The sequence below is a fragment of the Notamacropus eugenii genome, chromosome 2, assembly GCF_028372415.1.
Source record: "Notamacropus eugenii isolate mMacEug1 chromosome 2, mMacEug1.pri_v2, whole genome shotgun sequence".
Lineage (NCBI taxonomy): Eukaryota > Metazoa > Chordata > Mammalia > Diprotodontia > Macropodidae > Notamacropus > Notamacropus eugenii.
In genome coordinates, this window is record NC_092873.1 from 391,087,998 (window position 1) to 391,105,079 (window position 17,082).

At 39.4% G+C, this 17,082-nt stretch overlaps 1 protein-coding gene across 3 annotated transcripts in view; it reads right to left on the reverse strand.

Moving 5' to 3' along the window:
* The window catches only part of SIPA1L2 (signal induced proliferation associated 1 like 2), a 249,998-nt gene that overhangs the window by 81,643 nt on the left and 151,273 nt on the right, over positions 1–17,082 (reverse strand). For all 3 annotated transcript variants that reach the window (XM_072647498.1, XM_072647496.1, XM_072647497.1), the window contains 2 exons: positions 14,065–14,198; positions 12,092–12,280 (listed from right to left, as the gene is read on the reverse strand). In XM_072647498.1, the coding sequence (XP_072503599.1) occupies positions 12,092–12,280; positions 14,065–14,198 (323 nt within the window). The remainder of the gene's footprint in view (positions 1–12,091; positions 12,281–14,064; positions 14,199–17,082) is intronic.

Here is a 17,082-nt window from a genome sequence, read left to right on the forward strand (position 1 = left end):
GTTGGGGGGGGGCCATGCAGAGAGAAAGAATAGTAAACCTTTTTTTTACCCCATAAAAGAACCCTTGGCTACACTGTAACAGTCATTCCTTATGTTTTTCAATATCTTGAAAGGAAAACATCTGTTAAAACATACAATATACTACAAAGAAATTCAATTCTCATTGAAGAGTTCCTGCTGTGTAGATTTTTCAATCAGCCAATATTATGTCACGATGGTAGTAACTATTTTCCTTAAGTAAGTAACTGGCTCAATATTTTTCTATAAGCATTTCTCTCTCTCTCTCTCTCTCTCTCTCTGTCTCTCTCCCTCATCACAACTATGAATTTTGCTACCTGAACATCACAGATTACCATTATTACCCATTCCCATCAGATATCTATCCACAAAAACTCACATTTATTTTCAATCTGTACAATGTATCCTGATTTAAAATTCACAGCGAATAATACCAACAGAATATTAGAGAATGTTACTCATACCCTTAGAGCAACAAGACGAGAAAAGCCGTACTCCATTACTTGGCAGTGGTAATATATGGGAATGGTGGATATACATGTCTGAATAGTTAGGGAAGGCCGCATATGGGACACTACCCAAGGTCCAGTGGGAATAGCGTGTCTCCCTCTGGCCCCCCACCCCCAAGGAAGAAAAAAAAAGACATCTAGTCCTTACTATTATTTAAAGGAGCTACAATCAAATTAGATTTAGTGATTCTTTAGAAACTTTAAGACTGGTCAGTATAACATAGGAAGTTCCCATTTATCCAAATACAGTCAAAGAACAGAAGTTGCCTGAGTGATTGATTATTTTAATGAACTGAAAGTAACCAAGCTATGCAAGCTACCATGCAAGTAAACATGTGCACCATACAGAGCTGAGTAAGCTGGGTGGTACAGCAGATTGTGTGAGACTTGGTGTCAGGAAAGCCTGGTTCAAATCCAGCCTCAGACACTTACTAGCTGTGCGTTCTTGGGCAACTCATTTAACCCCCTTCTGCCTCAGTTTCCTTATCTGAAAAATGGGGATAATAATAGTGCACATCTCCCAGGGTTGTTCTGAGGATTGAGATACGATTTGTAAAGTACTTTGCAAATCTCAAAGAGTTATATTAATGCTAGCTATTATTATTATCATAGTGCCTCAAAAAATATTAAACACTAACTTTCACAGAATTAGAATTTGATACCATATGTATTTAGATAAGAATTATAGCACCCCAGTTTTAGAGATGGACATGGTCTTAGAGGTCATCTAGTCTAATCCTCAGCTAAATGGTGCAGTAAAGCTCTGGGCCTGAAGTTAGGAAGACCTGAGTTCAAATCCAGCTTCGGATATGTACTAGCTGTGTGACCCTGGGCAAGTCACTTAATCCTGTTGGCCTCAGTTTCCTCATCTGTAAAATAAGCGAGAGAAGGAAATGGCAAACCACTCCAGTATCTCTGCCAATGAAACCCCAAACAGTGTCGTGAAGAGTCAGCCAGGACTGAAAAAGACTGAACAACAATAAAAGTCAAATCCTCTCATCTTATATAAAGGGAAGAAATAGAGACCCTGAGTGGTTAAGTCGTTTCCCCAAGATCATGAAGGCAATAAGTGGCAGGAAGGAGATTCAAACAATAATTTAAATAATCTATTTTTGATGGCTTAAAAGGCACCAAGAGGGGGCTGAAGAAACTTAGGCTCTAGTTCTGAGTTTCAATCAAGCCATTAAGGACTTTGAAGTCCCAACTATGTATGTACGAGGCCATGTTAGACACTGAGAGTGCAAACACAAAGAACAAAACAATCCCTACTCACAAGAAGTCTACAGTCTTATAGGGGAAACAACACAGACATCGAAAACACATACTCTAAGCCTAGTCAGTGGACAGATATACATATATACAGGGAAGTTTAGGAGAGAAGGCCCTAGCACTTGTGGGAAATAGGAAAAGTTTCACGCAGAAAATGGCACCAGTGTCACCATTTTTTATACCCAAAAAGTCAGTTCCATCTTCTGTGACCCTCTCTATAGCTTGTTTGGCCATGAAATGTTCCACTCTCTGTAGATCTGAAAGGCAATTTATTCCTCACTCCTCTGATTTGTTTCTGCTATCACCCTTTGGGTCTAAATCATGTATCCTTTGGAGCTTATTTTAGTGTGAGGTATCATTTGTTGGTTTAGAGATAGTTTCCAGCAGACCGAAAGTGCTTAAAGAGAGAAACTCTGTGAGTCAAAGGTAATGAGAAAGTACATTGCAGCCACGGGGGAATAGTCACTAAGGAGCCACATGACTATGAACATGTTATTAAAAAAAAGCTGAAAGAATTAATACATTTAGGTTGGAGAGGAGATGATTTAAGAAGGACATTATGGCTGTGCTTGAAGGGTCATCTCATGGAGAAGAGAGCAGACCTGTCCAGCTTGGCCTGACAAGGCCAAAACAGGACACGACAGGTGGAAAATGCAGAGATAAGTACATTTAGGCTTACTATAAAGAGAAATGAACAATCAGGGTGAGCCAATAGTTGAATGGGCTGCCTTGGGAGAAGAAATGGATGGTCTTCAAAGGCTGGATAACCAATAATTAAGGGTGGTGTGAGTGGGACTGGATGGCCTCTTACATCTCTTCCAATATATTATATGACGTTGGAGGCGTCATTTCTTTCCCCTCTTAACTTCAGTTTCTTCCTCTTTAAAATAAAGGAATTGACCTAAATAATTTCTAAGGTCCAGCTTTAACATTCTATGACTTAGGTCATGATCCTACAAATGTCTCAAGAGATGCTTATAATTTTCCATTAACTCTGACATAATGTTGGTGTAGAATATATGAAAGAAATCTCTAGATAAAAAAAATTCTCTGATATTCATTTGTTTGGTTTTCTACACTCTTAGGAGTGGAGAGAATGACAAGTATATACTACCTATATATACACTGGGCAGTTATCAAGATTATGGATAAAAGGGAATCATATATACTGATGAATATAACTGGGGTAGATGCCTAACAATAATTAAATGAGATGTCATAATCTGCATATGTAACATGGAAACTTAAAATAAGAGTTAAAAATCACATTTCTTTGGACAAAATTAAATTTGCCAGATGGGCACTGCAAAAGCAATTCATTGTAACTAACATTAAGTGCTGACTATGTGCCAAGCTCAACGGTGGGCAGAGGGAGAAATGCAAAGTTAAGATGATAGGACATTTTGGAATTCCACGACAGTGACCTATCTCACAGCTATAATTTGGTAGAAATGGCTGCTAAAACTCTTCATTACAAATATGAATCCAGTCAATGAAGTGAGGTTCCCCCTAAGCACTTTTCTAAATCTTTTGAAAGTAATGCAATCTACTATAATCAATGACTCAACTGGCTCTCTGGCACATCAGAGGGCAGCACCCTGCCTTTCCTGTTCCCATTCACCATTGGAGGCTACCACCCAAAGATTCTGGTTTTACTGGCTACCCATTGAGTAAGAGGCTCAACTGAAGAGCCCGACTTCCTAAGGCTAATAAACCTCAGGCTGAGCCTGAACATCTGAATATATGGGAGAAAAGCAAGGCTCACCCTTTTGAACTGACCTTTTAACGAGTTTTAAATGAATCATAGTGATTCCCACAGTCTTGGTGTGGGAGTAGCCTAAGGCTTATTGTCCTATTTCATAATAGAACAGCTTGCTTGTCAAAATGCCAAAGTCCTTCCGTATGAAGGCACACAATGAGATGGATGGACAGAATGACCATCCCGTTTCATCTTTTGGCGATGGTGGGGGAAGGGGCACAAATGTGACATTATCATTAAGCTCTACTCCTAGGAAGAGAAGTAATGTTAGCAGGTCACATGGACAATAAAGGATAAAAAGGTGGTGAAAAGCTCCATAAATAGGTACAATCCTGCTTCTGGTCTTGTTTCAGTCTCGCCAATGTCACATTGGCCTACTATGCATGTACCTCACTTCACACAGATAAAAATAAATAAGGAAATAAATACAGAAACAAATAAGGAACGACTAAACTGTGAGAAAGGTGGTATGTATGATCTGTTGCCTTGAAAAAGAATCCTTCCATTGACAAAAGGAAAGTACCCATACGTTGATGTAAAAAATAGCTTCCATTGCGTACGTGAAATAATACATTTACAAAAATCTGTATTTTTCAAGAGTTAACTTAAATAAAGCAAAGTATACGTGTAGTCTTCTACCTCCTAAACATCCACTTTTCCTTTCTGAAGGTCCTTTGCAGACTCCACGTCCTGCGATCAAGCTCCCACCTTCTCATTCTCCCTACACCTGTGATCCTGAACCGCCCGCTCTGATTAAACAACCCCCATTCTCGATCTCCCCACTCCATGGTCACTCATGCAATCCCTTCCCATCTTCCCTAGCCCTATCAATGTTCCACTCTAAAGCTACCCACTCTTCCCACTATGCTCTGTGGAAAATGTCCTCCGTGGGTAGCCAACTCCTTTCATCTTCAGTCTTTCTTTCACCGTTCCTTTTCTCTTCTGACTCTGAGCCCTGGCTGTCATCTGATGCCACGGCCTCCAGGGTCATCCTCTGGAGCACTGACTGTACTCTCCTTCATTCTCCTCAACTCACCAGTCCAGGTGGGGGAGCAGGAACATTCCTCCCTCTGCCTCCATCACTCAGTAACCTCACTTCCTCTGAGCTTCACTCAATCCATACGTACCACCTGTTCAGAATGCTAAAAGTTGTTGTCTACTCTATGATGCCTTTCCTCCTTCCCTAAATGAGTTCAGTGCCTGGCTCAGTCTTCCTCCTCTCCCTAACGGCAGCTGGCGGCACAGAGGATGAAGTGTTGGGCCTGACGTCTGGAAGACCCGAGTTCAAATAAAGCCTCAATCACTTAGTAGTTCTATGACCCTGGCCAAGTCATGTAACCTGTTTGCCTCAGTTTCTTCTGCTGAAAATGGGGATAATAAAAGCATTTACTTGCCAGGAATTGTTGTCAGGATCAAATGAGATATTTGTAAAAACCACAACAAAAACCCTTAGCCCAGCGTCTGGCACATAGTAGGCATTATATCCATTCTTTTCCTCTTTCACTCTCCCCAACTCCTGCCCTTATTACTTCAGCCTACATCCTGATGCTTTCTCCCAAACGGCTTATTTCACACAACCTTCTCTTCAACCGCCACCTGTCTGACCACTCCTTCCCAGTCTCCTTTGCAGGATCCAGGTGATACTTTCTAACCACGAGTATCCCATGGGGATCTTTCCTGGGCCTTTTTCTCATTTCCCCTCCCTCTGTACTATTTCACTTGGATGCTATCCCATGGATTCCCATAGATTCAATTATCCCTCTTTTCCACCTTGTGGCTTCCTTTAAGTCCTAACTAAAATCCTACCTTCCACTTAGGAAGCCTTTCTCAATCCCCTTTCATAATTCCCATTCACCTGTACATCTTGTCTGTACATAACTGTTTCCATGTCATCTGCTCCATTAGACTATGAACTCCGTGAGGGCAGGATTCTCTTTTTTGCCTTTCTTTGTATCCCCAGTGCTTAGCACAGTGTCTGGCAAAAGGCTCTTAATAAATGCTGAACAGCTCTCTAAACTTAAAAAAAAACAACTACCTACAAAAAGTCTGAAAAATTACAAATAAATTTATAGAAAACACATAACAAATAATGCTTAGCAAGATGAAAGGTAAATAAGGTAGCGGATATAGGTTTGCATGTTATCCATGTATACAGTCAGGTCAGAATAAAATCTCCTAAAAGGCAAAGATCTCTTCCACTCTGGGTCTGTTTGGTATAGGCTGGATATGCCAAAAGTAATTAATCGTAGTTTTTTCAAAAAAATCAGCTTTTCTCTTTTGCAGGCATACTAAGAGTATAATGAATGAAATCATCAACAACGGCTAAATCCCTCGCAAAGTTTCTTGTCCAATGAAATTTAGTAATAGCTTGTCAGCCAGTTCCCAGATGCCAGCCAAGTTCACCCAGTGATGATTTTTTCTGACATCCATAGGTAAGTATTATGGAGATGTTGAGATGTTAAGAACTTTATGCAAGAAAATTCACTGATAAGCAAGTCTCATTCGCAACAAAGCCTCAAGTTAGCTTCTGCTACTGAAAGGGAATACAAGAAGACAGGAGAAAAAAATATTTCCATTTTTAAAACTTTTACCCCAAATTCTCTATGAAGCATTTCTCTTAAAAAAAAATTCTACAGATGCCAGCGTAACATGCTACCTGTTATTCCATTGTCCTTTTCTGCTGATATATTCATGTATTCTTTTATACTACCTTCCCATGAAATTCCTTTGTTGGCAATATGTTTCAGTCTTCTTACACTCTCTATCTTTCCATGGCCCTTGGGGTCAATTGCAATTGAAAGTCTAGTTCCTTGCTCTTATATCTGTGCCCAGCTCACTTTCCATCTGCAGGGCTCATCCAACAGATACATACTGATGCACTCAATTGGTACTTTATCAGTCAAAATATATGTCATAATCTGAATACAATGCATTCTGCATTCACTTGATTCTATCAGTGTGAATGACTAAAAGGAGGTTTCAGATTGTTTTAACTTACTGAGGTGGACTTTTACTAGTTGAATTTATGAAACATATTCCTTAAGGAGAAACTTCAATCCCGCATTTTGATGTTGACATTCTTAACTTTATTATTATACAGTACTTTATATTAATAATTATTACCCTTTCCTAACTCACACTGCATGGGCTGGAACCAATAGCCATATTTTATATCATTTTTAACTGCAATTCAAATACATTCCATCAGGGATTCCTAATTCTTACTAATTTGGCCTTCCACCTGCAGCAGGCAGTGGTGGCTGGCATTTATCTAGCGCTAAGTTTTGCGAAGCACTTCACACATCATCTCATTTGTTTCTCACGACCCTCTGGGAATAGGTGATATATATTATCTCAACTTTACAGATGAGAACACTGAGGCTAAGAGAGGTTAAGTGACTTGCTCAGGAACACATAGCTGAGACAGAATTAGAACTTGAGTCTTTCTGACCCAAAATGCAGTACTTTATTCGGTCTTCTAATGAAGAAAATGCGTTTTAGGTGACTAATAATACTGACAGTATGAGCTTATATTCTCTAAATCTCTCAGTCAACTGTACTATGAGGATGTAGTCTAATGAGGAAAATAGTTTGGGAAAAGCTGATCTCAATTTTTCTTCAACGATCCCCTCATTGTATGGGTATGAACATTCTTTGGTTTGGTTTTTCTCCCTAATTTTTAAAAACATTTGTATTTCAAGTTTTGAGTTCTAAATTCTATCCTTTCTTCCCTCCCTTCCCTCTCCACCTCCATGAGATGGTAAGCGATCAGATATACACAGGCAATTATGTAAAACATTTCCATGTTAGTCATTTTGTACAAGACAACTAGAATAAAAGAAAAAAATAAAAGAAAGTGAAAAATAACAAATGCACCGGTCATCCTGACTTGGATCTTACCACTGGACCCACATGGCTTCGGAGGAGAAAGTGAGGCTGGTGACTGAGCAGACCTCCCTCACTTCAATCCAATTCATTTGCAAGCCATGGCATCACCATTCTGAGGCCATGGTCTTCTTCAAGAGGAAAGACAAATACAGAAACAACCATATCAGTTCTTTCTCTGGAGGCAGAGGGTCTGTGTCCTCTTTAGTCTTCTGGGATTGCCTTAGATCACTGGATTGCTGAGAATAGCTAAGTCATTCACAATTCTTCATCAAATGATATTGCCGATACTGCATACCATGCTCTCCTGGTTCTGCTCCCTCCACTCTGCATCACTTCATGCAAGTCTTTCCAGATTTTTCTGAAATCATCCCGCTTGTCATTTCTTACAACACAATAATATTCCATCACAATCACATACCACAGCCTGTTTAGTCATTCCTCAGTTGATGGGCATACCCCCTTCAATTTCCAATTCTTAGTCACCACAAAAGGAGCTGCTAGAAATATTTTTAGACAAATAGGTCCTTTTACCTTTTTCTTAATGTCACTGAAATATAGACCTAGCAGTGGTATTGGTGGATCAAAGTGTATGAACAGCATAGTTCCAAATTGCTCTCCAGAATGGTTGGATCAGTTTACAACTCCACCAACAGTACATTAGTGTTTTGGTAGAACATTTAAATACCTATCTTTAAAAGTAACTTTTAAAGTATGTTTTCAAAAAAACAGTGATGAAAGTCATTCATAAGTCATGATAGACCGAAGAATTATATATATGGACACATGTACATACACATATATGTGACGTTTAGCAGAATGAGGTAGAGACAGCAGATGTTTTATTCATTTGCTGTATAATCTGCGTTGGGGGGACAAGGCAAGCAAACTTCATGCATAAATAAAACCAAACATATTGCACTGGCCAGAGATATACTATGTTAGATCATGTCATCCAAAGAACATGAAAATTCACAGGCCTTCAAGGAAACAAAAATTTGCAAAGTTTTTAAAGAACAAACCAAATATTACATAGAAAGCTTTTAAATATTTCATGCCAATGCTACCTAAATCTTACAAATATATCAAAAGGAAAAAGCACATTTAACTACTCATCTAACCCAAAAAGTAGTATTTCCCTACTTCAAAACTGAGCCCTATGTTCAACAATAATTCCTGGAATTTAGAGTTATAGTGGAGTAATCCTCACAAATGCTTTGATGATCAAGTTCAAAGTTTATGTGCTTAACCTAAAACAAAATAGTTGCACACCTTTATTCTAAGCTGCTACACAAAAGATCCCACCGCTTTTTATTTCACCCTTGTTTCTCACTGAAGTAGCTAGCCCAATAACATGTCATTTCCAAAAGAGAAAATCAACTAGACCAACTGAACAAACGTTATCCTTTTAATACCCTGAAGGGTGGGCCATGTGCCATCAAGTAGAGTCACAGGGGCCCCATGACTCATGGTTGGGGAAAATGGAACCACCTCCAGAACTCTGCTTCTAAGACAACAAGAACACAAGCACACAGGCTGAGGTCTAAGAAGCAGTGTGGTTTCTGTTACTTTATATACTTTTAAGTGCCTTCAGAAAGCAGAGAATAAATCTGCTAGACAGAAAAATAGGACATGGAATCTAAGACACAAATCTTAAGTACTTTCTATAGTTTCTCCTGAGACATCAAAGTGTATTCAAAAATGTCCGAAAAGATGGTTTCAGACTCGTGCTCATGTCAGACCAAAAGTAAACATATTTCATTATTCACACTTTGTTAAAATATTTTACTCAATTGTTCCATGGAAGTTTTGTACAGTTTAGATGATTTGCAATGACAAAGAAACAAGAAAAACAAATAACAATAAAGTTCTCAAATAGTAGTATTAGCAAGGCACTCAGACGCTCATCTAAACTAGTCCTTTAGTGTTGGAGTAACAAATAGGTTTGTTTTTGAAAGCGAAGTTACCTTACTGACCGCAACTGATCATCAATTGTGTGGATTCACTCTGAATCTTAAGGTGTCTACATCTACTTTGCTTATGGTAAATTGTTAACTTGTTAGTCCAATTAGAATAATCAGTTTTAGAAAGTCAGCCCATCTAAAACACCAAACATTCCGTGGTCTCCAAATTAGCTCTACCGCACCACACATGGATAGAGGAGTGTCAAATAATGAATACAACTTATTCTAATATAAAGGTGCCTTATACTTGTTTATCCTTTCATAGAAATTCTGAAAGTAGTCATCACTATAATTTTCTATGCTGCACAAAATTTTACAAAAAGAAGACAGTTAATTAAAAATACACTGACTATTTAGGCTTGCCTTCCCCTTCTAGCTTTAATGTCCTCAGTATTCCTGCTAAACTATACAATCTGCTATTTTATAAAACCACTCTATGCTATATACTATGTTAAAAAATTTACTAATGCTGCTCCTCAAATCTTTCCCTTCCCCTTGCCCAATCTCTCCCTGTCAACATTTTATTCGGACTTTGAAGCTCATTTCAAGTATCACTTCTTTCATATTGCTTGTGAGGATTCTCAAACGTGTCCTTGGAGAGATAGGCTGGAGTCTCAGCTTGCTTTAGATGAGATCGATAGTAACATCAATATTAATAACGACGATGGTCTTTACATAGTGTTTCAAAGTATGCAAAGGGCTTTACAAATATCTCATGAAACAAGCTTTCATTACAGATTCCTTCCCCGATAAAGGGGAGGGAATAAGCAGGAAATAAATAAGCAGGAAATAAACGTTCAGATAGCACTTACAGGATGTTTCAGGTCTCGTATTAAGCCAGGTCTCTACCATGCTGTCTCTCAATAACACACATATCACTTATAATACGAGTCCATAAGTCTTAGAACAATGGGAACCCGAAATACATAATGTGGCAATACATGCATGAGCTAATGTTGCATGAGACTACGAAAGGATACTGCAAAACTATCCGACACGTAGATTTCGAGATTTAGCTCATTCTGTTCCAAAATCACATGATTAAAATTAAATTAAATAGATCTCATTTGATCCTCACAACAATTCGGGGATGTAGATGCCATTTCACATTTAAGGAAACAAAGGCAAACAGAAGTTAGATCCTTTGTTCAGGGTCACACAGCTACTAAGTGTCTGAGACCAGATTGGAACCCAGGTCTTCCTGTCTCCAAGGTCAATGCTCTACCCAGCATGCTAGCTAGCTACCTACTTGCCCCTCATAGACTTAGACATAAACTGAGCTCCCAGAGCAGACAAAAAATAAAATACAAAGTGCCTAGGTCAAAGTAAGAAGAAACTATAAAGATAAGCTAGAACTGAATCATCCTTCCCCTGACCCCCTTGCTCCTTCCTTCCCAGCAGATTAACACACTGGTAGAGACCATGTGAAACACCCATCAGAGATAAGGCACTAGCTCCCCGATACAGCACGCCTGTACTTTTGCGTGCCTGCTGAAGGAAACCTAGAACAGATCCACTCGCTGCCAGTCCTAACTACATGAAAGCCACAGGACTGTGCAGTCCAGTTCACCTCCTGGAGGTGCCACCTCCTTTTAGATGCCACCCTCCTTTTCTCCTTATTACACTCTCAACTGATGGCCAGTTCTAGACTCTAGAAATGGCACAATTCCTGATAAAAACAGCTTTAGCTATTTCACCACACCCTTGCTTTTCGTGGTTCCTCTGAGTTCCCTGCAGCTCCAGAACCGAGGGTAGATTCTGACAGATTCCAACCTTGACCACCCTTCAGGGTCACAAGAAGGCCCCTTTAGCCTCCATATTCTCCATTCTCCTGCATGTATGCACACACGAAATCTTCATCAATCTCAGTATCTGAACAGGACCTCTTCCTCAAATGAACTCCTTTTTCAACACATTCATACTTTTATAGAATTGAAGACAACAGCAGTAGTACATAGAATTTACATACGCATTTTAAGTTGCAAAGTGCTTCACAAATATTATCTCATTTTGTCCTCACAACAACTCTAGCAGGGAGGTACTATTTATTATTATCCACATTTTATAGACGAGGAAACAGAGACTGAGAAGGATTAAGTGACCTGTCCAGCGTCACACAGTTAGTAAGTGTCAGGCAGGATTCAAACTCAGGTCTTGCCTGTACTCTATCCAACGTATGGCCTAAATTCAGAGGGAGAACAAAAGACCACTGCATTTTTGTCTTTGTAGTCTCAGCACCTAGCAAGGTAACACTATGCATAGCGATGAGTGTCTTCACATGTTCACCAAATGAAATGCGTGCTCTTGCTTTAACTTTCATACTGGATTATAAGCTTCCTGAGGTCAGTGTCTGGCACTGTCATGAACTTTCCTATTCCTGTAGAACACAGCCCCTTATATATAGTGGTTAAAAATTTGAATGAATGAAAAAAGTCAATCGCAATACAATTAGCCCTTCAAGGCACTAACCACTAATTCTCATCAGTGGAAAAAGTTGGCTGACCTACCAAAGTCCTGTATGAAGTCCCCAGGCTGCAGTAGAAGGTGTCCTAGACTGTGATCACACTGTGTTCATGTATTAAAATGACAAAATACTTAGGAGGTGGCAGGAGAAGGGAGGGAAGGAGGGGAGAAGGGAGTCTGAAAAACCAAGAGAAGGAAAAAATAAAACCACACGAATGACTTACCCCTTGTTCATCAAGCTTGAGTAACTGTTCAGAGACTTTAGGGGAGTTCAAAGCCTGCCTTAGGCACTGAATGCTCAGCTCGGGAATGACATACTCGAGAACCTCTTTGAGAGGCAGCCCTCGTGCCGTGCCGTGTCTTGCAGTGGAAGGTATGGCATCCTCTAAAATGGCTCCTCGAAGCGTTGTAAGCTGTAGGGGGAAAGTGCGAGACTTTACTGAATATTTATAGCAGTAACACTTGGCTGGCCATCATTTTTAAAACATAATTTTAGTTTTACATACATATCCAAAGTATTGGTAGAGAAAGGCTGTTATTATTTAGAAGGGGACACGATGTATAAAGCGTCTTCCCGCTCCTTTCCCCCACATAGCAAAAGAAAAGCCAACAACCAAAACAGCACATTAAGATAGCAATAGCAAATGCCTAAGGAGAGTAAGTCAGGCTAATCAGCAGTGGCAGGCAGGAGGCATGAAGAGGGAGGTGGAGGAGACCTGGTCCCGGCACAATTCTGCGCTTCTGTTTCTGAAGCACCTGGGGCAACTGTCAACCCTGTCTCCTCCTTTATGTTTCTCATCTACACTCTTTTTCTTAATATCTCTTCCTAGTCTTTAGATCTATTTGAGATTTCCAGTGGCACCTACTAGCTGGTTACACACAGATCTAAAGAGATTAGTGAAACCCATCTTATAAAATGTGATCCCAAACACGTATTAATAGCCATATTTCAAGCTAATCTCTAATCTGAATATATCCTCTTGTTATAAAGCAACATAATGGAAAGAGTCCCAGGCTAGGAGTCAGAACTGAACTGCAATTTCCTGTCTTGGGCACACATTAGCTATGTGACATTAGACAATTTTTTTAAACTTTCTTCACTTAAATTTCACTTGTAAAATGAAAGGACTGAATTAGTTGAGTGTGAATCTAATAATATGTGGAGGACAGGGTACAGGCTTATGATCTCACTGATAGAGGGAACTCCAGATGAGGTAGCAGTCCTCATCTACCAATACAGGCCAGCTCTTCTACTGAACCATCTTCTTAGAGAGGTGCCTAGGGAACAGAGAGGTTGAGGATCTTGCCCAGGGTCCAAAAGCCAATATGGGTCAAAGGCCACACCTTAAACTCATGTCTTCCTGGCTCCAATTTCAGGCCTCTACCATGCTGTCTCTCAATAATATACATATCACTTACAATATGAGTCCATAAGGCTTAGAACAACAGGGACCCAGAATACACAGTGTGGCAATATATGCATGCACTAGTGCTGCACGAGACTACGAAAGGATACTACAAAACCATGTGACATGTAGATTTCGAAATTCAGCTCATTCTGCTCCAAAATCACATCTTTAAAATTAAATTAAATAGATCTCAGATTCTTCTACGAGACTAGGACCCAATGCAAGAAGCAGGTCTAATTCTTAACTAATAAATACAAATAAAACTCATTGTAAGGCTTTTATATACTATTTGTAGTAATAGTCACTAAAAGTGTGAAACCTATTTGGGTTCTTACATAAAAATACACAGTTGGTATGACTGCTCTGGCAAAACCCTCTGAGAATATGATTTTCACTATTGTGGGCTACCTATTTTTGTCTGCTGTGGTTTAAAATCATCTTAATCTGATTTTGGCATATACCCTGTCTCTTCAGCACGTCCCAAATCCTCTCTGCCTTTTGCATAAAGCAGCAATCAAAATCACTATTCCTTAACACTCACGGAGCTATACACACGTGAGAGTTGTTAAAATTGTTCCTTTCAACTAATGTGTGAAATAGGTGAGTGGTGTAACAGTGACATGTGTAAGCACAAAATCTTTGAATAATTTAAGTACAGAGAAGAGATTACAATTTGAGAACACCAGAATTCCCTTTGGGATAAAATCCTAAGAGGTCTTTTGTTTACTTATTTAAAACAAAACAAAAAACCTCTCACCCCAAGGATAATAAATGGAGAGCAGAAATACCTCACTGGTCCTGAAAGCTACCCGATAGTTGAATTGGGACCCTTCTTTTTCCTTAGTTTCTTCAAGCTTCTCTCTCCGGATGCTTACTGCCACAGGGCCCAGATTTTCATCTATTCCAAAGTAGTTTTGGTGTTCTGTAATAGAAGAGGGCAGGTGTTCAAAAGAAACCAAAGAGAATGAAAAGGCAGGCCACTGGACATCATTCATCTCATCTCTGTAGCCAGCCGTCCCTTCGGAAGCCCTGGGTACCAATGGCTGTCCAGCATGCATAATGTTCCCAGGCGTATAACAGAGAGATGTAATCGCAAACTACCTACAACTTCCCAGAAAGCAGGGAATCAGCAGGAGTCCCTTGACTTTTTTGGGGATTTAAAACTGAAACTCAGTACATCATTTACTATTAACAGGCACCCCATATTCCAGGCCTACACAACCTCTGGTCCATGGGCTGCTTACAGTCTGTGGGCACACCAAAGGATTTCAGATAGTCCACAAAAATGTACATTTTTCATGGGTCACCTGAAAACCTTTGGCATGTTGCATGTTGTGCAAGTCTGCCATATTATAAAAGTTTAGGAACAGACAAAAAATAATTAATAAAAAACTGTCATAACAAGAAGTTTAAAATAAAGAGTGGTGAAATTACCTTCAACATGGTAAAATGAATTAAATGGGACTCGTAATGAACCAGTTCTCTCTTTGGCAGAAATTACTAGACCATTAAGTCTCTGAATCACAAAATCTTATTCTGGAAGGGGTCTTTAAGAATCAGCATGCCCAACCTCCCACAAGGGCAGAAACCACCTCTATAGCATTTCTGACAAACAGTTATCTAATCTCTCTCCGAACATTACCTGAGAAAGGGGGGCTTACCTCAAGGAAGCCACCTCAAGGTAGTATCTTGCATTTTGAGAGAGCTTTAACAAATTAGAAAGTTCTCTCCTATACTGCAATTCAACCATTTAGTTAAAAACCCATTTAGAAGTCATTTGGCACAAGGCATCATGACAAGCACTTAGGGTACAAAGATGAAATAAATTACTGCTTAACCTAGAGGAGCTTTCAATCTAATAGGATAAGATAGGTGACCCAAGCAACCAGGATACTGGGAAGATGCAGTAAGTACAAAGAAGATGTCTAAAGGGTTTAATTTAATGAGTGAAGGGAGAAATAATTTTTTCTTCTTTGGGGTGAGGGGAATTGGGAAAGGTTACGTAACAAGTGTCACATGAGCTGGGTCTTAAAAAGAAGGGAACTCTAAAATGGGAATGTGACAGGAGCAGGGAGAAGAGACTGAATTCACCATATTACACAGAATGCAGGTGAAGGACAGGTCAATAGATGATGTGAACAGTTTAGTTTTGCCCAAGTGCAGAGCATGTGAAGGCGAGTATTTTGAAATAAACCTCTGAAGATAGCCTCAAATCAGACTGCAGAGCCAGGATAAGAAGTTGGTCCTATGTGTGGTACAAGCAGGAGAGAGCCACCGAAAGCTTTCAGGGAGGGGAAGGACTGAATTGGAACATTAAACAGGCAGTATTATGAAGGATGGACCAGAGAGCAAAAAGAAAAGCTCCAGCTTGGTGCAATATACCCAGAACCTGATGGCGACCTTCCTGTACCTTTAACTCATTAGGTTAAATTCTCATTCTGGTTAAATTCCTCATTCTGCAGGAAGCAGAAACGTGGTTCTTGTCTCTTTTCCATACCATAGCCTCTGAAACACTCAAAGGCAAGAATCATCTTTTTCCCCAAGACATTCTTTGTCCAGGTTTAATATCCTCAGTTTTCTCTACTATTTCTCATTTTCTGTAATTTCCAAAACCTCTCCAACCTGGTCAACCTCCTCTAAGTACATTTTAGTTTGTTAATAATATGTGTCCCTCTTAAAGTATAACAGAAAAATAAGGAAGATATTCCAGATTTGGTTTGACTATGACAAATAACATGGGGTCATCATCATAATGAATTTTATAGTCAATTAAAAGCCCCAAGGTCTTTTCATACAAACTGTTGCCATGCCAGTTCTGTCTCATATGCATGTATGTGTGTGTATATATACATACATGAATTGATTTTTTTAACCTAAGTGTAGAACTTTACACTCATACATGCAGAAATTTTTCTTACTTTTCTATCATTCTAGCTGTGATTTTTTAAATTAAAAAATTGGGAAAACTTGATTAATTTGAAGATAATACTTGTTATAAAATTTCATGGTTACACTATGGTTCAGTCTTTGGAGGAATGATTTAAATTATTAAGAAAACAGAGACAAAGGATTCATTACAACAAAGTAACATCTACAGTAATTTAAATAGACATTATTTGTGGCAGCTAATGGATAAAGACTAGAAATTCTTAAAAAAAAACAATTTACTTATTAATACCTTCAACAAAGTGGGATTACTACAGGCATCATTCTCTAGGAATGAAATTAGACCTGGACACAAGAGCCACATACATTATTTCAAGAACTGAAAAATAAATTACCTACTTAGTAAAGGCTAGACCTTATATAGTATATAACCCATAAGTCCTTTTAAAAAATGGGTGAGGGCCAAGATGGTAGAATAGAGGCATGAATTCACCCAAATTCTCCTCAATTCCCCTCCAAACAATTTTAAAATAATGCCTTTAAATAGAATTTTGGAACAGCAGAGCCAAAAAAAGGGACAGGGTGAAACAATTTTCTAGACGATGACAACTTAGGAGGTCAGCAGGAAAGGTCTGTTACACCAGGATAGTGGTCGGGTCCAGAGTGCAGCTTGGGCTATGCCACAGCAGGCCGTAGAGGCAGCTGTATCAGAGGCAGCATCAGTTTCAGGAGCTCTCAGCCCACAGACAGTAAGGAAGGCAGACAACTAGTGAGAAAGAGATTTCAGGGGACCCTTTGCCAGTTCTGGGTTCAGGACCCTGTTCCATTGCCCACACCCAGTGCCAAGTTGCATTAGTCTTTGTAGCTGCAAGATAGCAGGGGCACTGGTCACACCCAGTTCCAGGGTGGAGGAGCGTGCT